General features: G+C 36.5%; 6 protein-coding genes across 6 annotated transcripts; 1 reads left to right on the forward strand and 5 right to left on the reverse strand.

Annotated features, from left to right (window-relative positions):
• Positions 1-702: 702 nt before the first annotated feature.
• On the reverse strand, positions 703-3,084 carry LOC145908182 (small ribosomal subunit protein uS8). The gene is made up of 4 exons (XM_082995393.1): positions 3,054-3,084; positions 2,548-2,691; positions 1,896-2,061; positions 703-835 (listed from the first exon to the last, which is right to left on the reverse strand). Exons 2-4 carry the CDS (start codon positions 2,678-2,680, stop codon positions 742-744), a joined length of 393 nt encoding a protein of 130 aa, XP_082851519.1. The 5' UTR covers positions 2,681-2,691; positions 3,054-3,084; the 3' UTR covers positions 703-741.
• Positions 3,085-3,993: 909 nt separating this feature from the next.
• Positions 3,994-6,615, forward strand: LOC145908324 (nucleoside diphosphate kinase 5-like). Its single transcript, XM_082995580.1, has 6 exons — positions 3,994-4,107; positions 4,627-4,804; positions 5,210-5,392; positions 5,610-5,733; positions 6,129-6,247; positions 6,467-6,615. Exons 1-6 carry the CDS (start codon positions 4,028-4,030, stop codon positions 6,545-6,547), a joined length of 765 nt encoding a protein of 254 aa, XP_082851706.1. The 5' UTR covers positions 3,994-4,027; the 3' UTR covers positions 6,548-6,615.
• Positions 6,616-6,625: 10 nt separating this feature from the next.
• On the reverse strand, positions 6,626-9,454 carry LOC145908325 (uncharacterized). Its single transcript, XM_082995581.1, has 4 exons — positions 9,211-9,454; positions 7,961-8,110; positions 7,124-7,294; positions 6,626-7,060 (listed from the first exon to the last, which is right to left on the reverse strand). Exons 1-4 carry the CDS (start codon positions 9,377-9,379, stop codon positions 7,032-7,034), a joined length of 519 nt encoding a protein of 172 aa, XP_082851707.1. The 5' UTR covers positions 9,380-9,454; the 3' UTR covers positions 6,626-7,031.
• Positions 9,455-9,578: 124 nt separating this feature from the next.
• Positions 9,579-11,561, reverse strand: LOC145909403 (carbohydrate sulfotransferase 11-like). Its single transcript, XM_082996794.1, has 6 exons — positions 11,385-11,561; positions 11,026-11,122; positions 10,685-10,821; positions 10,268-10,415; positions 9,936-10,149; positions 9,579-9,801 (listed from the first exon to the last, which is right to left on the reverse strand). Exons 1-6 carry the CDS (start codon positions 11,559-11,561, stop codon positions 9,579-9,581), a joined length of 996 nt encoding a protein of 331 aa, XP_082852920.1.
• An 867-nt stretch (positions 11,562-12,428) lies between these two features.
• On the reverse strand, positions 12,429-17,641 carry LOC145908307 (beta-1,4-N-acetylgalactosaminyltransferase bre-4-like). Its single transcript, XM_082995558.1, has 7 exons — positions 15,841-17,641; positions 15,330-15,522; positions 15,147-15,244; positions 14,807-14,923; positions 14,434-14,570; positions 13,922-14,007; positions 12,429-13,237 (listed from the first exon to the last, which is right to left on the reverse strand). The coding sequence occupies exons 1-7, from the start codon at positions 16,172-16,174 to the stop codon at positions 12,886-12,888; spliced, it is 1,317 nt and encodes a 438-aa protein (XP_082851684.1). The 5' UTR covers positions 16,175-17,641; the 3' UTR covers positions 12,429-12,885.
• Positions 17,642-19,139: 1,498 nt separating this feature from the next.
• On the reverse strand, positions 19,140-22,109 carry LOC145909404 (beta-1,4-N-acetylgalactosaminyltransferase bre-4-like). Its single transcript, XM_082996795.1, has 7 exons — positions 21,956-22,109; positions 21,528-21,723; positions 21,368-21,465; positions 20,868-20,984; positions 20,180-20,313; positions 19,722-19,807; positions 19,140-19,377 (listed from the first exon to the last, which is right to left on the reverse strand). The coding sequence occupies exons 1-7, from the start codon at positions 22,107-22,109 to the stop codon at positions 19,140-19,142; spliced, it is 1,023 nt and encodes a 340-aa protein (XP_082852921.1).
• Between the last annotated feature and the right edge of the window lie 309 nt (positions 22,110-22,418).

The following is a 22,418-nucleotide window of genomic DNA, read 5'->3' on the forward strand; positions in this document are numbered from 1 at the left end:
GTTCACCGCACACGTAATTTCGGGCTCGACGACCTAATTATCCCTTTCGGGTCTGACGCACACAGATTTTGCGTGGGGGCGGGGCCTTTTGGAAGTGTTTCATATTTTAGTATTTTAGTATTTTTAACGGTAAGTTTCGAAATCACGAATGCAGGAATGTAAAATTGTTGTTAGGCTAACGTGCGTTTTACCAGTCAATGCAATGGTTGCAACCTAGAAATAATTTCTCGACAAATTAATAAATGTTTTACTCGCATATTATCTCATCCAAAAACGACAGCTTGAGTGTAATCATAGAAAAGGTGCGTAAAACCGACTTGTTTTGCGCGTAAAACCGATAAGTCTAGAGACCTGTTCCGTCTTAAGATTAACAAGGTGAAAGGACAGCATCAATTCGCAGCCACTTGAATGAATCTAAATAATGTACCTGCACCACTCCATGGCGCCCACTAGCGACAGACAAAAACTAGCCACCAATTTGGTTTGCGGACTGCGCTGCAATTCCTTACTTTGAATCTTCATAAGATAGACTAGCACACTGTTTTCGTGTCAATTGACAGTCGTGGAATTAAATAGTTTTAAAAATGAAAAATTTTCAAGCAGTTTCAAACCTAACGTTCAGTACTATTTCATGTATCTGCCTGGTAGGCCCCACTTTCTACTGATCCCAACTCAATTGTCTGCAAATTTTGAAAAGTCAGGAAGTTACTGTAGCAGCTTTGCTATAGTTTTATTTTGCCATCAAAAAAAGAATCCCAGGATTTTTCCTCCTGTGTGCTTTCTCCTCGCCTCCTCGTGGTCCATGATGCCGTTACTAGTGGTGAGGACTATGTATCTGCAAAACAATCATACATTAGTTAACCTTGATTTTACTTGGGTTTATTGACGTATATTATGGCAAGGGTTGCCAACAGCCTTGGACAACAAAATAAGCAATTATGATACAAATTGTGATATACTACTGTCATAGAAAGCAGATTTTAGGACTATTGATATGATTTTTTCACAGGATGATCACCTTTGTGAAACTATTTTGAAAATAAGGACATTTTTCAAAAAAAGGCATAGTATGGCAACCCTGATCTTAGCTCATATTAGGCACCTGTAAGTGTGTTCTACGCATAATCAACTATTATTATATAATGCAGCATTATAAATGAGTTTTTCGAACCAAACATTGCACAACAGAACAACACATAACTTGTATAACATTCTGAATAAAATAGAATTTACTTTCATCCTGCATAAATTTGAATATCCAAATTAGTTCCACAAAAATAGACTCCAACAAAACTATATATAAGTATGTAAAAACAACACTTGCAACCTTGCCAATCATTGAAAAAATTTGCCTAAAAAAACGCAAATGCTAATGCTTTTAAAAACAATATGCATACACGCATTAGTAACATTATACACATATTAAACAATACTGTTTAAATTATTACCATGAAAAATAACACTTCAGCAAATCAGAAAACAAATTATTACAAATGCCCCCATTTAATGTAAATATCAGTTAATGTTAGTGTCCCAACAGGCCCACAACCACAGCTTGTATCATTTCATTAAATACATTTCTAAAAAAAACTTTTTGCAAACCACCATTCTTCAAGGACCATTTCTTGCTTCTTTATGTATATATATATATAGGACAGTGGTTGCCAAACCTTTTTTATATAAGATATGTTCAATGCAAATAGTATTATTATGGGACAGCTTTAAAAGGTATGGCAGCTATTATACATATACAACATAACCAAATAGCACAGAGCAGTGTGCAATAACCATGCATCCTCCTCCATCAATTATGGCCAACTTTAGTTTTCTACACTATCAATAACAAATGCCTTGAGGCATGATGGCAGGGACCCTCTTGTAAAACACAGACATACCCAAACTGTCTTGAAGGCAACAAGTTAGTCGTCCATCTTTCCATGTCTCTGATATTAACGTCAAAGCGCGGGGAAATAACTCCACATTTGTTAAGTCGACCATTCAGCTCAACGACAATCTTGCCAGCTCGGTGGTCGTCAACAATTTCAAATTCGTTTATGTAACCTGGAAATCATAATTGAGTGAGTGTTAGGGTGACCACATACAGTAAATTGGACAACAAAGCAAATTTGCTGTTTGATCAGAAAGCAATATTTTCCTCTCACTTTTATATCAGAGAGATTCCACGCATAGACATCATTTCAAACAGCATAGACATCATAAAGTAAAGGTATTATTTTCCATAAATCACTTTTATAGCATATACAAAAATGATAAAAGCCAATACAATTTTAACATATACACAAAGTTTTGTAAATTTAAGGAAGTGCTATTCTACTTAAAACTACACTTTACAATTTTCAAAATGCAACTAGAAAAAACGATACAATTCAAATGTAAGACTGTAAAGCTGCCAAAACAGATCGAAAAGTTAGTATTTTTCCGTTTTACTTGTGTTAATTGTGCAGATGATGTTCTTACTGGCTTGCATTTATACATACACGTAAAGGTTCTGGTAGCAATATACAAAAACTATTGCTTAATAAATACCGTGCTTCATCATCACAGTCAAGAACTTGACGATGACTTTAGAGCATGGTCGAATGAGAACCTGGCGTTTTCCTCGCTTCTCAGCGTTACAAATGCTTTTCAAGGCATCGGCAAGAACATTCATACGCACCATGGTGGTGACTTCTGAAAATTAAACATATTGTACTGAGCACAATTTTGCTATTTTTAGGCTATAAATTGTTTTGCTTTGTACAAATAAGTTTGTATTGATTGATCAGAGTGCTTTAATATCTCCTCATTTGAATATAGGAGAGATTCCTCGCTTTAGACATCATTTCAACCAGTATAAAATGTTTACCTTGTAATTTTGCATATCAGGGCTTTACACAATCGCTTCTTGCGACCTCTTGACAAATATTTTACACCAAATACTGCCTATGAACTATTAGTTGTGTTGTGTACGTAATTATATTGTTAAAACATGGTTTTCTGTGCCTTATTAAATGATTTTTACAGATAAATTGGGAAAAGAACACATTACATACCACTATACCTCCAGCGTCCAAAAAAGACAGAGCCGCGATTTTGGGAGTGAGATGTGTTTTAGAACGCCCCCCAGCGGAATATATAAAACATCGACATGGTTTATTTTTAAAGCATTAAAAGTGAAAAACGGGCTTATTCGTAACTTTGTACAACTTTTTGTCACACAAACGATCGATTGATTCAGTTTAGAGGCGGATATATCCGTAATTATCGCATATGCGCGATCATAAATAACAGAACAATTGTTTTCTTAATTCCGTATATTGTGGTGTGATATAAACAAAAAAATACTCGAATCAACGACGATATTGTGGTCTACTTTAAGTGATATATTGCCGTTGCCAAATAATTTCGAAAAACAATGTAATCTGGGTTAGAATTCCGGGCGTGAATTTACTCACTTAACTCAAGTCCTAAATGAATGCTATTTTAAATGGATTGAGCAAAATAGAATCAGTAGGCCTATAGATTATTACAAGAAAATGCTTGCTTTTGGAACATAAAATGGTGTAATTATCCCAAGCGTTTTAACTGACTTTTACCATTGGCTTAATGTAATAAGTTGCAGAAATTCGATCGCTATTGTCTTGGGTAATCGGCTTTGAAGTGTTCACTTGTGGAGATATCTGATACTAGATCCAGTTACTGCGTCATGACAACCATTCGATACACTATCCACACAGCACAGAGCTAACACGGTGATTAGTCTAATTAGCTGGCAGTTGGTATTTTTCAAAAGAAATATGAAAAATATGGCGAACAAAACTACATTATCATAAGAGCGAGTGTGGTAGAGGGACATTAGGCTTATACACGTGTCGGTCAGCAAACATTTACTGTAGACAGGTGATGTTGCGACTGTAATGGCGTTTGTATTTGTGGGTATGTAATTGGAATCGTTGCTATTATTGCAAGCTACGTTTGCGTTTATTTAGCAGACTTTCTAGTAAAGCAAACAATTTTCACAAAGAAAATGTTTAACGACGGCGATGATGATGAAATTATCGCTCACGATACACAGGATGCAGAAAGACCACCAAGCGGACTGAGCAGGTACGTTTGGTGTGACTAAATGTATTGAAGTAAACATGTACGTTTGATTCTATCATAACTGAAATACTAAAGTAATATTTTGCCCATTGTCAATAGAACTATTTTGGCATTAAATAATATACGATTTCAGTAAATTTCTGATAATTTAAAATCCAATCTAGCATGCTAGTGATAATCGTCTGTGATTAAAAAAATTAAAATACATGTTTTTAATTAAGAGCTACGATTTCTATACCGTCGCTTGCTTGTGTAGTAATCCGAGTCAGTAGGGCTTTAACATTGACATTTTTATTTTATGATATTCCTTCACAATTACAATGAATATAAATATTTTGACAAACATTGATAAGTCCGCCACAATTTAACAATGTCAGATAATATTTTGCTAGAAAAGAAAATAGTAGATTTGAATATTTTTTTTGTTTCGAAGAGGATATTTCGTCTCGTAGCAACGGCAAAGATAGTCGCAACGAAAATCTTAAGAAGTTTTGATTTGACATTTTCAATATTTGTGTGCAGTATTAGCGGTGGCAGTTCATCTTTTTCGGACGAAGACAATAAAGAAGCTATGGAGGTGAAAATGAAGCCCCCGCAAATATACGTTGAACGAACATTGGCCATAATCAAACCTGATGCCATGAACAAAGCCGCAGAAATCGAGGATATTATTTTGAGAAACGGCTTTACGATTTTGCAGGTAGGTCCGAAAATAAAAAAGAACTTGTTTGTTCAACAATTACAATCATCTGTGGATAAACACCTTCTTTCTTTGTTAGGGGTTTTACAAACCACGAAACCAGTAGATGTAGGCTAATACAAACCAAACCTAAACATTTAGCTTTTCTCCAACTGCTAAAAAGATCTTAATCCCTGGATGCAGGTAGCCCTGATTAAGACCCACTGCAATAGATAAATGAATCTCATGTTTCAAAATAATTGTGTTTCATAAAATTGTAATTTTATTAAGGTTTAAAAGAATATACTTCACTTATTACTGTTGGTTTATTTAACAATTGCATTTGTAAGTACAATCACAAAACAATCATCACTACATTGATATAATAAACAATGCAAGTGCTTCAAATCTGTTTTTTTGTTACAGAAACGAAAAGTTCATCTATCTCCAGAACAAGCAAGTGACTTCTATGTGGAACATTATGGAAAGATGTTTTTCCCTAGTTTGGTGGCTTACATGAGCAGTTCACCAATTATGGTATATGTGCTTGCGAAAGACAAAGCTATTGCATCATGGCGAGAGCTGATTGGACCCACTAACCCTTTCAAGGTGTCTTAGTTTTTCAAGTCAAATGTTTTCTTCTTAATGATGGTTAAAATATAAAAAATATATTATGTGCTACAGCTAATATAATTATTAGTATGCAAATACTATTAGTAATACAAATGCCCATTTTGGCTATTTAGAATAGTAATTATCTTTGTCATCAACTTAGTGACAAATATTTGAGGTGCTGAGATATGCAACTTTTTTTGTAAACTTGAAGGCACGAGAAACTCATCCTGGATGTTTAAGAGATACATACGGAAAAGATCAAACTCGCAATGCGATTCATGGCAGTGACAGTTATTTGTCTTCTGAGAGGGAAATTCGCTTTATGTTCCATAACAGTAAGTGTTTTGTTCAACATTTTGGAGTTTTCAATTTTAAACATCTGTTGACAAAAATTTTTGACTCAGATCCCATTTTATTCCAAATTAACTCTGGCCATACCAGAAGTCATTAAAACAGAAAGCCTTTGAAAATTTGACAGAAAAATGTGGAACAAATAAAAGCAGGGCTGCCATATTTAATAAAAAAAAACTTTTTAGAAGGGGTTAGCACAAGCACCTTGAATGCCACCTCTGCATATATCCTACTCACATACAGTAATAGTAATTTCCAGGACAGGGACTTTACAGTTTTAAAGTAATTTTTAAACAGAACATTTGTCTTCCACTATGTATACCAACTGCTAATAAGAGGTCTTTTGGTTGTACTAAGTGTTAGTACTTCTAAATTGTAGATGTGATTGAGCCTATTGCAGCTGGTCAAGACTGCAAGGACTACCTTTCTGGTGAAGTGAACCCCACACTCCTGAAAGGACTCACAGAGCTTTGCAAAAAGAAACCAGGAGATCCTGTCGTAAGTGGTCATAATATGTAGTCCCAAGTAGCAAAAGTTTAATAAAGCCTTGAAACAAAAATTTTGGTCGTTTTTAGAAAAAAAAAATCAAAAAACTTTTCAAAAAAGTAGTAACATATTTGAAATTACACTTAAATTGAAAGTTGTATAATTATCAAAAAAGTGTATTTGTGTTCATCTTTAATTTGTGAAGGTAAAATACTTTCTTTTGTACAACAGACATGGCTTGCTGATTGGCTAATTGACAACAACCCAAACAAACCAAGTGTGAAAGATCCTGTTGTGGTGGAAGAAGCCTAAAAATTTAATATCTGTTCTTTGTTTGTTTACTTTGTCGCGCTATTAAATATATTAGTAATCTGTTATAAGCTGTTTTTGGAGAGATTTAATTAACGGACATTATACAGACAAATTTGTCAACAAAAACGTTTTTGCAACATTTTTTAGATTGAAGAAATACAAAAGTATCAAAGAAAATGACTGGAAGAAAGCAGGAAACACAGAAAAACATGCAATACAATCTCATAAAAGTGATTTGATATTGTGGCAACAATGTACATGGCTTAAATACATATCTAGGTTCAACATATTGTTTTCAATATCTCACTAATTACCCCTGCAATTATAACCAAGTGCCTTATATTTATACAGAAAACAAAAAATGAAGCAACTTATACAGCAGTATTTTCCTGCATATACTGACACATATTATAATTTGAGGCAGTAAAAATACAAAAATCACGAAAGGTAAAAGCAGTGAGTGTTGTTTCCATATGAATGCATTTTACAAATGTGTAACCATTGTTTTTGTCGCTGCAAAACACAACAAAATTTATATAACACATATATGCTTAATGCTAAGATAACTGTTCTCACCTCTACATCCTTTTATAAACATAAAAATTGCAGCTAGAAAGGAAAGACCGCATGCAGTCCATGCTAGTGCATATCCATAGAAGAAAGCAGGATATCCCAAAAGGTTACTTTCCTCAAGTGCTTCTAGAGCTTGAACAGTGTACACTGCTGTGGCAGAAAGCACCACACAACCTTAAAAAATAAATGTCCAGTACTGTTTTACAATTTGTTGTTTAACATTTTGCAAAGGAAAATATTTCGCTAAAATCTGATTTACAACCTAACATTTGGTCATTTCTATTGTTGCTTATGTGCATAGCATACATATTTAGAAATATAATTATGATGACAATGCTGCATATGAGTAGGCGCAAAATAATCACCACATACCAAAATATGTATAACGTAGGTTTGTCACATATTGTTACAGATATACTTCACCACTGTATATTAATCAAAAACTAATTTAATGTATTTTTTGTGCAGCCTTTATGAATAAACAAGCACCTAATTGACACAATTGTATATGACTGAAAATGGGATTTTATTTATTTGATCCTGAGTTTTCTTAAACCTTTTATACAACCCCTGAACAACTTTATGATTCAAAAATGTCCCGTCAATTATATAAGATAAATGTGATGTTCAAGACTGATACAACAACACAGGCTTCTCCACAGCAGCCCTTTTTGCAGTACAAACAATCCCGAGGGAGTCCTGGCAAACCGCTAACCACAGTATATGACATGTTAAGATTACACATAAATAATACTGGAGTTCTGTATAAATTTTTTAAGTGCTATTAGAGATGTTATCTACAAAAAAGTTACAAACCAAATCGATTTTAAATTTACCCACCTCCTACTGTAGAAAATGGTGCAGCAATGAGAAGAATAAGATCCCTTGACTTTATATGGGCTACAAGGCAAAGTACAACCCCAGCAAGCAGGATCACTGATGCACCAACCATTGAAAATAAAACTCCTTGGGCATAAGCTGATCGTTCAACTACACACAACGTCAATCAAACTCCTTAACACTCCAATTGGTTTATACTTTTACTTCATAAATTTTCCATTACACTTTTTTATTAACAGGTGTAAAAATTTGTCATCATAATCATGCTAAAAAAAACTTTTTTTTCTGGTAAATAAACTTAAATAATGCAGTTCTAGTTGCAGTATATCTTCTTAACCTGTTTTATTCGAAATCGCTCTTCTGGCACTTAGTTTCAAAAAATAGCAGTATATTAACCTGTTTTGTTTTATAACTTTTGTAATGTGGACATAGGCCCACTTTCTGGGTGTGATCCCCAATTATACCCCAAAACACAAAAATTGTTGAACTATATTTTAGGACCATTACTACAATGGTAGTTAATGAATAGCTCTAATTTTATTTGATTTTGTGTGCATTCTGAGCAATACATTTTCAAAAAATGTAAAATTTTAATGTAGAAAACTAACATAACTTATGGTGAAACATAAATATGCATTTAAATTCCAAATGCAGAAATGTTGTTTTTCAGCCAGATTGGAAAAAATGTCGTGCGCAAAGGATTGATTCACTTTTGCCAAAATTTATCGATAACCTGCGCAACATTAATTAGCTAATGCATTAACATACGAAAAAAACATTGCAATCGTCCGCAGAATTAGCGATCGCATAAAAAAATTTCCTCCGCACATAAAACAAACTTTCCAATCTGGCTCTTCGGTAGGCTACCAGTCTGCAGAGTATGGCCACTGCCTGTGCAAGTTCGCACGGCAATTTTTTTTTACTGCACACGAAAATTTTTTGACTTGCAAATGTCTAAACATTCAACAATTAACAGAAAGACGTTTTATAGTTTTCATTGCACGCGGGTTTAGGGGTCGTACACACGCTCACTCAAAAAGATTTAGTCTTGCACCCCCGACATCTCGTCAGGAACTGCAATATTCTGCAGACTGGGACTAGGCTATATGTTCATCATATATTTTTTACACAATTAATCTAATATTGGGACTTTTGTAAAAGGTGTTTAAGCAATTACAGGCTAGTATTAGTCTAATGCAAGTAACACATCCTTCTATCATATTATGTACAGAAAGATTTTTGAAACTTACACCAGTCTATAGCACAGCCGTAAACGGTACAAGATTGGTACAGCCCAAAGTAGTGCGTGGGGGATCCATTCAAAGAGAAGGTGAACCAACTTGTTGTGATAAGGGAAATAAAAACAGCAAGCAAGCCCAAAACGCTACAAATAATGCCAAGCCCTCCAAGTAGATCCATTCGGCATTGGATTCTTTACAAGCTTTATAACCAGAAAAATTAAGGAACTCCGAGTCTGAAGTCTGGTCCAGAATCTCTCCACGAAGCAAAAAAATCCCCATTCGTGTTGCGCTTTGTTATTATTATCGTAAATCGAATGAGAGAAACCTTTATTTGAAACGAAATCATAGGTAAAAGTAGCAATGTACACTTTTTGAAACTAAAAATCATCCTTTAAAAGCCTTTCAGCACCAATTGGAAGACTGTAGTTAAACAATCTAAAATCGGGTTGAAACATTTTGAGTAATGAGTTCAAATTTTCGCGTGATACGTTTGAAAAATAGGGATTGAGTATGTCTTCTCGACTTGTTGATGTTTGCCTTTTCCCATTTAACCTTGGGAAAGATATGTTTCTGGGAGCTCCTATAATGTTCAAAAGGTACCTGTAAAATATACATAGGATTTTCTCGGTAATAATTGGACTCATTATTAAGTGTAAAATATCTACACCGATTTATGACACCAAGAGTAAAGTAGTATGGGTCGATTTCATGCAAAACTTTTATTTAAAACATACCTTGAGTCTTCTTCAATTGTTTCCAGTTGGCAAATAATGTCATACTGGACCTGACACGGTTGACACAAGTATGCATAAGTGGACCAATGTCGCTCAAACATGTTGGTTTGTTTGCGATCCGGATAAATCACGTGTTCAACGAACTGGTTGAAGGTGACATTGGGAGGCACTAGTGCTGGAGAAGACCATGTACTACGTATTGACGCCGCCCTGTCTAAAAGTAAGAAACTATTTTTCAAGTAATAGCAATGGCGTCCAACACAGCATAATTCAGCTATATTTACCACATTGGCAAATCTGTTTTATTGGTTTGTGCAACACCTTTTACTTACTTGTTCCATGAATTTTTCTGTTGTAGGAAGACACCAACCTCTCGTATGGATCGCGAACCAATATTGAAGACACAAATCTTGTTGTATTTGTAACATTTACAAAGTACTTTTCAACTCTACTCTCCACCACATGAGGGCTACCGACCAACTGCAGCAGAAACACATGACAATGTTATAACCAATAACGTAACATGTATTTCGATGTGTATATTAAGACAATGTGTATACATTGGATAACGAAGAGATATTTTCTTGTGTTTACTTATTCCACAGCTTACTGTGGAACAAACCAAGTTGCTGTATTGTTTTGGAATTAGTCCTACAGGCATTGGTGAATACATTTGCGATAAAATATCATCTGAAGTGTTAAACTTTAATCCCTAACAAGCTTCTAAATATGAACAAAAAAAGTCCTACCTTTTGTATTTTGTCTAACAATTTTATCATCAGTGCGTCCATGCTTGTTGAACCAGCTTTAGGAATTCGGCAATGCAACCAGTTGTATCCTTCCATTTCCATCAAAAGTTGTTTGCGGTAAGGAATTTCCAACATGTCTGAGAAAACACTGGTGTGAGACAGATCAACGGCAGCACTTACTCCATTTGGAACAATATGTTTCAACCGTGTATGACAGGCTACGTAATATTGAAGTGCGGTTTTTTCGGATCGTTGTACCACCGCAGATAGCCACTAGATGACACCCGAGCGCATGTAGGTTTGATTCGTGTTGGAGGTTGTTTTTAACAACTGATATTTACCAAGATTTTTACATTCTTTTTTCAACAATTCTCTTCTCCTTTTCATGCGAAGCGACATTCTAGCCATAAACTCTTCTTCTGATTCGTAAAGTGGCTGCTGGCACGGCACAAAATTGAGTTGTTGAAATGGTCAGTTGAATCGATTACAACACGCAAAAAAAAATTATTTATTTTTTGAATACTCAAGACATGACAGTTTTTTTTACAATTTTGCATTATCATTGGTCGTTGATGCAGTAATTAAACAAGTTTAACAATAAAATAGAACTTAGTTACAGACTTTATCCCTTTCAAAATCATTTCATTTAACGTTAAACCCTGAGTTATCGTAGGCTGAATATTGCAAAAGATAAATCAACCTGGTTTTCGCCTCTTTGCCGATCTTCAACGATATCGCGAACATCACTGAGGTCAGACTTTGTTGTTAGGTAGATCCTTTTTACAGGTAGTGAATTACTGGTGCGAAAATGACCGTACAATAGAAACATAAAGATAACAGAGGAACAAACAATGATAATCTTGGGTCGCAAGTTCATGTTTTTGATCACGACCAATTTTTTTTAGATATTCTTTTTGAATTCCTGGATTAAAAGTGTAAACTTCGTAAATTTATATACAACGTTGAAACAACTTGTATCTCCAAGCCCTTTTATTCGTTATCTACCAGCGTTCACTCAATGAGGTGCACAAATACGAAATTCTGTTGATTGTCTGTTGATTAGAAATTATGTCCCTGAATTAAGGACTAATACATACCCTTTTATGCTTTAGGGACCATTACTCGCCACCTCCAACCCACCTTAATATTATGTATAATACATACCACCAAAGTATGCCGATTTATTTGTTTGATTCGCGGAAAATACCGACTGACTATCATACTCCTGGTACAAATTTCTTTCCATGCCTGATAAAAATTTGACTATCATTATTCACTCGCTATACTTCTAATTATACGCTGCGAGGTTTTCAATATGTATTTCCTTTTCTTCCAACAAAATTCGAAAATTTTTTTTGTTGAAAAATTGTTACGCGATGCCCCTGTGAACTCACAACAACGCGATGCACAGTTTGAGAACCACGGTTTAACAGTAACGGATTTATAAGCGGATTTGTGTTCTCCACGGGTGCATTCACGTCGAGAATATAGGTATTTTGTAATGGATTAGAAGGACGCCCTTGTCGCTACATTTGTTATTAAGACACGTGAACAAGGTATCATTTTCGCGTCAGTTATAATGGAGCACGCTAATGAACTACACTGAAAACCGCCGGAAAGCTAATACAGTGCAGTGCATTATAAGATAATTCATGTTGGATTATCTCCGGAAAACCAAGATGGTAAAGTTTTGTAAAGTTAAGTTAATCTACCTGTGGGCTGTATTTTAGCAAATCTCTTTACACTTGTTAAAAATGGTGTATTATAAATTAATCACGTAACGTATGGGTTTATAGCTCAAAAACGAAAGCAAGAAAAGAAACACGATGTGTTTTCATTTAACACAAGCAAAAGATACGAACGAAATGGCATTTTTTGGAAACGTAAACGTAATGTACAAGGTGGCAGACATGAACAGAACTTGGCTTTATATGGGGTTTAAGGTACAACAGACAGATCGTGGCATTGGCAGTCTAGCCGCTTATAGCAATCCAAACGATCTAAGAGCGATATTGTAAAAAAGTAATTTTGTAATACATTTGCTAAACAATTAAAAGAAATTAGCAGTTTGCTGGAAGAAGCAAAAGACCAACAATTTAATAGTTGAAAAGTGCAACGGTTTGTACGCATTTTGCTACAAGTATACAAAAACATATTGCATGGTGTATCGCGCGAAATTATCCGCATGAAAATAATGTTTGCTACGTAGTTTTGACACCTTTCGTCGCCTCCCTGTCCTTCAGTCTTAAATTGTACAGCTCCGACATTTTCGCTGCAAGAGCAGAAAAATCAAAGGATTCCAGAAAATTGCTGCTTTGTTGATAAAGGCCTTGGACCTTCTCATGACGCTTCTTTGCTTCTTCGACATAACGCGGCTGAAAAGTCTTTAGTTGCAGCCTTGTGTGCGTGATGTACTTGATGACGTTAACTGACGTGGTGTTGAGTGACGTCAGACCGTCTTTTTGCATGCGCACGCGAGCTAATGAAGTCCGATCAGCGCGCAGTGGATTCACGGGATTCCCCTTGTCTCGCTGGTGTTTTATCATTTTAAATCTGAGTGAGATATTTTATGTGTTTGATTCAGGATGGAGAATTAGTTAAACATATAAATGTGACCATTGGGACCAGTTGAAAATTTTCAGGTAGGACCTTCTTTTACTGCTTTAAACTATCTATCACAAAAATTGAAATACAGTTATACAGATTGATCTATAAAAGTTTCCAGTGATTATTAAAAAAAAAGTAATATATTTTCTAAAAATTCTGCTTATATTTGTCAACAGGGTAGTGAAAAATACAGCCTGTATCTGAGATGAGTGCTGTCGCCAGCCCTGAAGGTCAACAAATCAATTTTATCCTATAAATCACCACACTCATATTGCGGAATTCTTTGTGGTCAACTCAAGCGGTAAAAAATGATTTAAGTTAAGTGCCCCATGACCGACGGGTGTGGTGATTATTCAAAAAGTGTTTCAATGGGGACCCAGTTAAGGCGTCAATTTTGTAACCATCTAAATTTTGTAACCATCAGGTAACTGCGAATAATTCTAGTGGTAAATGCCACTTCAATAAAAATCGCAAAGCCTGTGAATATATGGTTTGAAGAAGTTTTTTGCCACCGGGAATCTGTGTCATTTCAACAACTGTTTTACCCATTGCAATAAATCATCATCTGATTATACTTCGAGTCATCGGGCTAATACGTTAATTTTAATAATGAATAGAAATAAATCTCACTTCACGAAAGTTTGGTTTTCCCGCCAAACTTTCAGTTCAACTTGCTTTATTCGTTCAGCCATATCGTCATCCTCGCCTCCCCAGCCCTGAATAGCAAACATTAAAGGTTTTTGGGTGTTGTGCCTCATCATGAGATTGTGTATTTTTATCTTTTCCATATTCTTATAAAAGTAACCTGGATTTTGGTATTTATATATTTGTCGAAGCTTTTCCTCACAACGTTAATTTAACTGTCTTAACGTTGCCATTAAAAAGTCACTGTTCATACCTACGTGCCCAAGACCATGATTGTATAGGGTTTTCCGAAAAGCTCATGCCTTTTTTACAAGCACGAGGCCCTATGAGTATTCTTTTTATGAAATACAATGTGTTATCACTCACAAGTGATAGCGTGTGCTGAGCACTAACAGTTAGCGCGCAGGCTTTTAGTATTGTGAAGTTTTTCTCGCGCCCAAAACGGTCGTGAACCATTTGTCTCTTCAGTAGTATATACCCGAATAGTTTATACTTACAACAAATTCGTTGGAATAACCATTTACTGCTCGAAACTGTTTATAGGTGAAGGCCAACGCGGCTCCAACAGTCAATCCATATTTCATTTTGTATCCATATTTGTCGATGTACGGAGCAAGATGGACAACGCGGTCATCTACAAACACATTCGGAATACTGACTTTAAAGACAATAACCAAAGGTTAAGAATTGTGGTGGTAGATTTAAATTGCAATTTAGAGCACTAAAACTTCAGACCTTACAATGAGTTGGATTTGTAGGTGGCAAAAATAGGATTTATAGCATATAGTCGGTTCTAGAAAATGATGCCAACGTTTTAGAAAATGCCGACCAAACCTCTCACGGGAAACCACCAAACAACAGTATACCCACTTTTGCATGTGTACGATATGCGGTCGTCTTCAGCTATGATGTCAACGTCGTGAAAGATGAAACAATCGAAATTCATCAACTGGTTGGCATACACAAACGCCGAATTCATTAACTGCCCTGTAGGATGACATAATAGAAAATTAAATGAAGAGTCCCTGTAATTGCACAGTGCTCAGGAAACTTATCTCGGACAAAACACTCGGTCTTGCTCAAAGTCAAACAAATGGAAATGGCTAAAAATAGCCATAGATTGCGTTTTGCGTACTAAAGTCTGTACGTACAGCAACCGACACGTGCGATTCCTAGTAATGTACACACAGCAACCCACAACAATACGTACCTTTGTTGAATGTTTCTTTGTCAACCTGTTCTGCCACTATTATGACGTAACACAACTGTTGTCTTTGTAATAGCTGGTGAATGTAAAACAGAAAGTACCTGAGAAAACACGAAAAAACATAGATGACAAAAGCATTCACTCAAGGTTAATAATCGGCCTTAAACCTAGAAATTAAGAACAAACCTTAAATGCATTTCTCTGTCCCTTACAGGAACCACTACAGCTACAGTTGTTCGACACACGCAGTCGCTAGGGCCAGCATACGAGCCACCAATTTCCAGATACTTGTATTGGACAGCTATCTCCTCCATAGTGGGCGGCCAATTTTGAAGAGGTCGACTCTTGTTTGTCACTTGAACTATGTAATCGAATTCCCCTAAAAACAATTAATGTAATGTTACACTATTCCCCTAAAAAACATAACCGTAATATCATATAGTCATACATAATCGAAAACCAATCAACAAAGGTATAATGCTGCGTCTGCATCGGCATAAGCACCTTGCAACACAATGCGTTTTGACTAACTCTAAATATTGTGACTAAAAACACAAGGAAAGTTTTAGTGGTTGAAGTAACGTATTGTATTTTTGGATATGGTTTAATCTGGCATAAACCTAAGGTGCAGCCAAGCATAAACTCAGACGAAAGCCTTCTCTAGCCAGATTTTACGGTCCGGCGAACGCTAACTTACTGTTAATGTGTATGTTGATCGGTCCCTGTAGCATTGGCGATGTGAGTGGGCACAGAGTCAAGTTCTTCGTTTCAACTGTTGACAATTTCTTTCCCGAGTCTTGCCGGTTTTGAGTCAAGCAGTCAGTTATCGTGGATTCGAGTTTGTAACAATCGCCCGGTTCGTGGGCTAAACGCCGGGGTAGACTTTCCACGATGCTCCTGATGCATTCGTTCTCTTGACTTCTGTGGACTACCGATTCCCGGTTGATGGTATAGGAAAATATATGCATTATGGTCAAAAGACCAACGGCACACAGGCCAATAAGCCACAGTTTTTTGATGTTAATTCGCATTATCTTTTAAAGTTCTCGACTAAAATTTTGATAGACATTTGAAAAGCCTGGTTAAAAAAGCTGTGATTATCACACATAAAACATAAATAATATAGCAGCGAAAACGTTATTCTATATCAAACAAATGCAGTAAGGCAATATAGCGTTTAAATTTAACAGATTGTTTCGCTTTCGTTGAAATTTCGCTTACTTACTGCATATGTTTTCCTTGCGTTTCCGAACTAATACAGAGAACAAGACACAAATATACAATATACTTGCAACACACGTAGTTAAATGCAGAAAATACTCCACTTTTCCTCTATGAGGAATAACACAAAAGACACATCAATCGCTAAAGACAGGTGAGCAGAATTTCAATGCTATACTGTGTCAGCTACAACTGCGACCATTGCTAAAAACACCTCTGAATAATTGACGATCGCAAAAACAAGGACCCGACAAGGGCAATGGGCAAACGACACTTGATGACACATTTAATGGCGATGAGGCACAAGGTGTTTGGTTAAGCGAATACGCTCAACTTCTTCTGTATAGAGTTTTATGGTTGCCACAGCGACGGCTGCGCAAAAATGCCAGTGTTATTACAACAGCTATGCTAGTTTTTGAAAACGGACAGGAGCCCAGTGAAAACTAGCAGTTACCTTCGCCACTTTGAGTTTGTACCATTCGGTCGAAACGATTTAAGCGCAACTAAAACTGTGAAAAGACCGAAAACGATTTTCCCAACACTCGCTAACATTTCACATATTTTTACTCTCTAGACCTTTCAAAACCAACAAATTTAGCACAAACTTCCACTTCTTACAGCCAATTTCCAAGGCCTCCAATGTGCATTTGCTCAACTTCAACAGATGACTAACAGCGGGGTGTCGGTTGTAAAAGAAAATCAGACTTGTTTACTAGGTCAAGTTAAAGTTACATTGTTTATCACCAGCAACCACTATTGATTGTATTTTGGTGCTTGTTCAAATTGTCAGACAAAATAAAAAAACAGGATGCTGAGCTGGGTAATTTGGTCACTTGTTTACAATAGTTTAAACTTAGGGATTCGTTCATAATTGAATTGCTGTCAAAGAATCCTTAACTAAGTTGATCACGAAATATGAGCTGGCGACTCGTGCTGCTACTGGTACTGAAAAAAACACCACGGTATCCATAATATAAACTTTCCTTTCTTGTCGCCCACGTTCCTTGAGAAAGCGATCATTGTTTGATCTGGTTCAAACTATATTCAATTAGGTCAGCTAAAAAAGGATACCAAACCTTTGTCAACCAAAAAGATAACAGGAGAGTCTGATAAACAAACTATTATCAGGTAGAATTGACAAAAATTGATGTTTCTTGTAATTTAAAGGACCAGCAATTTATCGCTATCTTCCTGCCAAATATAAACCTATTAAAGGCTTGCCTACGTGCTCTCCAGTTTCAGTTGATACCGTGGCTTTTCCGCCCTTCGCTCACTGCTTCCGATAGTAAAGCAATCTCTCCAATGCTTTGTCACGATCCAGTAACTCAACCCGGCTGGACTACTCCAGCGTCAGTCACACATTAACGGTTCGCTAGTTTTCGACCGACCGATGCGAACATCCTGAAAAAGGTGAAATCAATCCTGTATTGTTCGCATGGGCGCGGGCAAACACACTTATTGGTATTGGCATGAACATCGCACCATTCAAAAGCCATAAAACTGTTCAGTGTTTCCGCCTGTGTGTTTCCGCTCCGGGAATTTACTCAACTTGATAACGCATGCCAGTGGTTACCAGCATTCATGAACCCGCCACGCACGCATCCCTATCACACTGCTATAACGACGGGCCAGAAAAGGGGATATTTGTAGTGTTAACAGTTTTTGCGACAAATCCGCTGCTTTTTTTCTTCAGTGAAACAGCTATCAAGCTGCGAAGTTTGTTATTTAGAAGTAAAATACGTAAATCCTCCATGTATGCTTGCAATGCCCGCCCCAGAAACATTATCTGTGAAGCAGCATTTATAAACCTCTGCTCTATAGTGTTACATGCGTATCTCACATTCTACTTCTTATATTTTGCGTTCCTATATTTTATATCTAGTCTGGTATGTAAATGAAAAGTTTTGATTATTAAAAACAATTTTCAGTCCTGCCTGCGTGCTTTTTAATCAAAATTTACGGCAAGTCTGCGAAGGTAAACTTTTCACTTTAGGTCAAAACTTAAACGCACGTGTCAGCAATAATCGCAGTTTTGCCAACTATGCGAAAAAAAACTTTAATTCGTCGGATATTCCTTGCTTTTTCCTAAAATACAAATGTCAAAAGTCCCATTCTCCTCACCTGTCGCTATAACAAAACACATACATATTTCAGCGAAAGAACCTTAAATCACATGATTGAATTCGTGCGGAACGTTTCATTATTTGTGAAGCACTCAGCTTTGATAAAGCACACAGAGAAATTGAAACATGTGTATCTGTGTAACGGATCAGCATCACTGGATTTGTAGGCGTGAATATCATCAAAGCAAAACTGTGTAACAATACTGTAGCGTATGCTTAGCTCAGCTTGTAACGTTTGTGAAGCTAACTCGACATACATAAATTTCATATATATAGGTTCAAGTACGTTGGTATGAGTACAAGCAGTTATAGCTTGCTGGCGCCCACTGCCGGCACTAGTTCAAGTCTAATTATAAACAAAAATTTCGTGTTGCTAAAAATTGTCAGGTTTGTTACGTTTTCATAAAAAATAACCTATCCAGCATACGCGCTTCGGCACATCTCCCTTATACCTCCAACTTAATGATAATTTTGAAAACTTGTTTTCACATGTATTGTGAATACATCTGGAACACAAACGCATAAAATTCTTTCATTGAAAAAGGCTGCTGATATTTTCCAATTTAATGCACTGAATTTAGGCGAAAAAAACATGCTCTGGAACTTGATCCGATCAGCTAATCGTCCGCGCCACATAGTTTGCTGCTTTGATTCAGATTCGTCCTTGATTTTTCTGGCGGAGACTCTTTTCGGCTTCTTCGATAAAAGGCGTTTTGAAAGATTTTACTTTGAGTCTTGTGTGCGTAATGTGCTTAGTGACGTCAACCAAGGTGGTTTTAAGTGAATTCAGGCCATCTTGTTGCATGCGCATACGTGCCCTTGTAATTCGTTGGAAACGTAAAGGATTGACTGGATTTCCTTCATCACGTTTATGCTTTAGCATTCTGAACCTGTTAAATATGAGTTGTTTGATAAAAATGTTGGAATTATTTAATTTATTCGGGTTAAGGTTGATGAACAACGACAGCGAAATTAAAAAACATAAGGTTTATTCCAGTTAGACCATCGGTATTTGCAAGTTTCAGCAATGATTCGTTTGCGTGCAGGTGTTACTTTGATATGCTGTCTTACGCTTATGCTAATACTATATAGACCGCATGATAGTCAAAGCATAACTGGACAATATTGTCCCTGTTTATAAAATCGCTGAGGTTTGTAGTGCAATATTGGCATATTAAAAATTTGTTATTTTGCTTTAAGACAATGGTACAGACACCCACAAAAAACAGCATACCTCACGTAAGTCTGGTTTCCTCGCCAAATTTTCAGATTCGCTGAATATATTCTCTTCTGCATGTCGTCATCATCTCCGCCCCAACCCTGAACAACAAAAGTGGAATAGTTTCTCAGTGTCGAATTTTAATACAGACAATTCACGACAGCAAGTATTGGTAGCAAACAGCTACGTTTTGTTGGATGAAATTTTCCCCAGCGCCACTTCGTTATAGACGTTTCTTAATGTTTGTGAACGAACCTTGGTCCTAGCTAGGAAATGCGGTGCCTATATATTTTTTAAGTTGAACCATCATAGTTATAGGTTTGATCTTTTGGGTATTCGAGGTACCCTCTCCTACCCCCTAAAAGCGCGAGACCCGATTTGGTCCAGTCGGTCAAATGTGCCTGGGGTCGCCCCAACTATAATGTAGTAAATATTCTGGGTCGCATGAGAAGGTCTTGGTCCAGTGTACTCACAACAAATTCGTTGGAAAATCCATTCACTGTTTGATATTGTTCCGATGTAAAAGACAATGCGGCGCCAACAGTCAACCCGGGGAATATTTTGTATTTGTTTTTGTCCAGGTAAGCCCCCAGGTGAATAACCTCCTCTATAAAAAAGAAAATTTTTAAAGTTGAGAACTGGTTGTGTTTTTGATGTCGACTTAAATGTCATAAGAGCTAACATAAACAGTTTGAGAATCACTGACGTTTGACAACGTGAAACTTATGTCAGGAGACGGCCCACAGTTAATTTCGATATGACCAATCAACTCCAGGGGATCAGTTGGTATAGTTGAATTATGTAAAAGTCTGATCATATAAAGGCAGTATAGTGACACAATTCACACCCTTTTACATTGGAAAATACTATAATACACCGGAGTCACACAGTTTTTGCTAAACTGTGCGATTTTTAATGGTTAGGTGTGAACAGACCCACCACCTGTTTTTTTGGGTGATGTATTTGAGTTGAAATACCACACGAAATCGTATAGCGTTAATATTCGCACAGATTTCTATGTTACATAAGATTTTATGTGGATCAAGTTTGGCGAAAACTTTGGGACCCCGTGTAATATACTTCCTTTACATCACATCATAATCGGCAGAATTTTTTTAGATAAAAATCTCGTGTTTTTGCAACTGAAATAAAAGTACTTACTTCTACAAGTGTAAGGTACGCGATCGTCTTCCGCGATTAGATCAACGTCGTGAAGCACGAAACAATCAAATTTCCTTAGCTGATTGGCGTACTTAAATCCTGTGTTCACCATTTGCCCTAATAAGACAACAGTGGAATAAACAAAACAACACTTTTTTATACCTCCTGAATTACACATGCTGGCATAAGATTAGCGAAAATGAAGGAAAAACAACGGTATAAAAAATATACTTGGTAATGTAAAATGCAGGACCTCGTGCATTACACATGTTGGCGTAAGATTAGTGAAAAAAATGCATATTTTGAAAGCAAAAATGTACTGTGGAAATTAGCAAGGCCTATTCCTTCACTTTACAGCAGCGATTCCTTACTACATGGTAAAAGAATTGTTTCTAAAGTAAGCACATTAGTTTGATAATTACATTTATTTGACATATTGTTGGAGGTAGGTTTGAGTTAGGCTCCATCTGATTCCGTGTATTTAAACTTGCTGTTCTCACCTCTGTTAAAAATTTCGTCATCATCTTGTTCTACCACAATCACGGTGTAACACAGTTGCTGCCTTTGCATAATTCGATGAACGTAATAGAGAAAGTACCTGAAAAATATTGGAATATGTCAAAAGCCAACTATTTAAAGCCTAGCGCCACTAAAACATACCTTAAGTGCAATTCTCTGTCTCTGAACGGCACCACTACGGCCACAGTAGCTCTACATCGGCAATCTTCGGGACCTGTATACGTGCCACCGACAGTTAGATAACTGTGTTGGACAGCTAACTCCTCCATAGTAGGCGGCCAGTTTGGAAGAGCTGGCATGCTGTGGTTTGCATTTTCATCCAAATGACTTAACTCCTCTGCAAAATACAGGATTATCCATACAGAAGCTTCAAAAATCGTGTTCATGCAAGTGCTTAAATACACATTTAAAGCTTCCGACCAGCAGTCAACATAATCGCAAATCTATTCATTGTAGTTTTCGAGCATCCATGGATGCTCGAAAACTAATTTATTTATTCCAATTTATTTATTCCAAAATTTATTCCAAGAATAAAACTAAAAATGCCCATTTATATGTTAACAACGTACTATCAATATATATCTCCACTGGTCCCTTGATATAAGGTGATGTCTCTGGACACAACGTCAGATTTTTCGTTTCCACATTTCGAAATAAGCAGGAGTCAAGCATGGAGTCCAACTTGTTGCATTTTCCCTGATTTCGAGGCGAGTAAGGCGACATACTTTCCACAATGTCTCTGATGCATTCGTTTTCCTTGTGTCTGCGAACTAAGGAGTCCCGGCGAACAGTATAGGAAAATAATTGCATGACAGTCATAAGACCGATGGCAAAAGGTACCAGGATCCAAAATTTCAATGATTGCATTTGTTTCATCTTGCAATGTTCAAAGCCGCATAACAAGTGACGATTGCAGAGCACCTTGGTTGAAAAAAATGCTATAATTAATGCTCTACACGTATACAGTGCAATTCTTGTCCATGCATTATTTTTATGGCCAATAACTTGACCATAGACTGGTTATCGAAGTAG

This window comes from Ascidia mentula, chromosome 7 (genome assembly GCF_947561715.1).
Source record: "Ascidia mentula chromosome 7, kaAscMent1.1, whole genome shotgun sequence".
Taxonomy (NCBI): Eukaryota; Metazoa; Chordata; class Ascidiacea; order Phlebobranchia; family Ascidiidae; genus Ascidia; species Ascidia mentula.

Coding starts and splice junctions, on each gene's coding strand:
- LOC145908182 (XM_082995393.1), bottom strand. CDS start 2,680: ATGGTGCGTATGAATGTTCTTGCCGATGCCTTGAAAAGCATTTGTAAC. Junction 2,062..2,547: donor GACTGTGATGATGAAGCACG/GTATTTATTAAG, acceptor TATGATTTCCAG/GTTACATAAACGAATTTGAA. Junction 836..1,895: donor TTGCCTTCAAGACAGTTTGG/GTATGTCTGTGT, acceptor ATTGTTTTGCAG/ATACATAGTCCTCACCACTA.
- LOC145908324 (XM_082995580.1), top strand. CDS start 4,028: ATGTTTAACGACGGCGATGATGATGAAATTATCGCTCACGATACACAG. Junction 4,108..4,626: donor CCACCAAGCGGACTGAGCAG/GTACGTTTGGTG, acceptor ATTTGTGTGCAG/TATTAGCGGTGGCAGTTCAT. Junction 4,805..5,209: donor ACGGCTTTACGATTTTGCAG/GTAGGTCCGAAA, acceptor TTTTTGTTACAG/AAACGAAAAGTTCATCTATC.
- LOC145908325 (XM_082995581.1), bottom strand. CDS start 9,379: ATGGATCTACTTGGAGGGCTTGGCATTATTTGTAGCGTTTTGGGCTTG. Junction 8,111..9,210: donor CGGCTGTGCTATAGACTGGT/GTAAGTTTCAAA, acceptor CGTTGTGTGTAG/TTGAACGATCAGCTTATGCC. Junction 7,295..7,960: donor ACCATTTTCTACAGTAGGAG/GTGGGTAAATTT, acceptor TTATTTTTTAAG/GTTGTGTGGTGCTTTCTGCC.
- LOC145909403 (XM_082996794.1), bottom strand. CDS start 11,561: ATGAACTTGCGACCCAAGATTATCATTGTTTGTTCCTCTGTTATCTTT. Junction 10,150..10,267: donor CAGAAAAATTCATGGAACAA/GTAAGTAAAAGG, acceptor TCTTACTTTTAG/ACAGGGCGGCGTCAATACGT. Junction 9,802..9,935: donor ACAATTGAAGAAGACTCAAG/GTATGTTTTAAA, acceptor TATATTTTACAG/GTACCTTTTGAACATTATAG.
- LOC145908307 (XM_082995558.1), bottom strand. CDS start 16,174: ATGCGAATTAACATCAAAAAACTGTGGCTTATTGGCCTGTGTGCCGTT. Junction 15,523..15,840: donor GATCAACATACACATTAACA/GTAAGTTAGCGT, acceptor AATTGTTTTTAG/GGGAATTCGATTACATAGTT. Junction 13,238..13,921: donor GAAAACCAAACTTTCGTGAA/GTGAGATTTATT, acceptor TATCTCACTCAG/ATTTAAAATGATAAAACACC.
- LOC145909404 (XM_082996795.1), bottom strand. CDS start 22,109: ATGTCGCCTTACTCGCCTCGAAATCAGGGAAAATGCAACAAGTTGGAC. Junction 20,985..21,367: donor TGACGAAATTTTTAACAGAG/GTGAGAACAGCA, acceptor TTGTCTTATTAG/GGCAAATGGTGAACACAGGA. Junction 19,808..20,179: donor GATTTTCCAACGAATTTGTT/GTGAGTACACTG, acceptor TTTGTTGTTCAG/GGTTGGGGCGGAGATGATGA.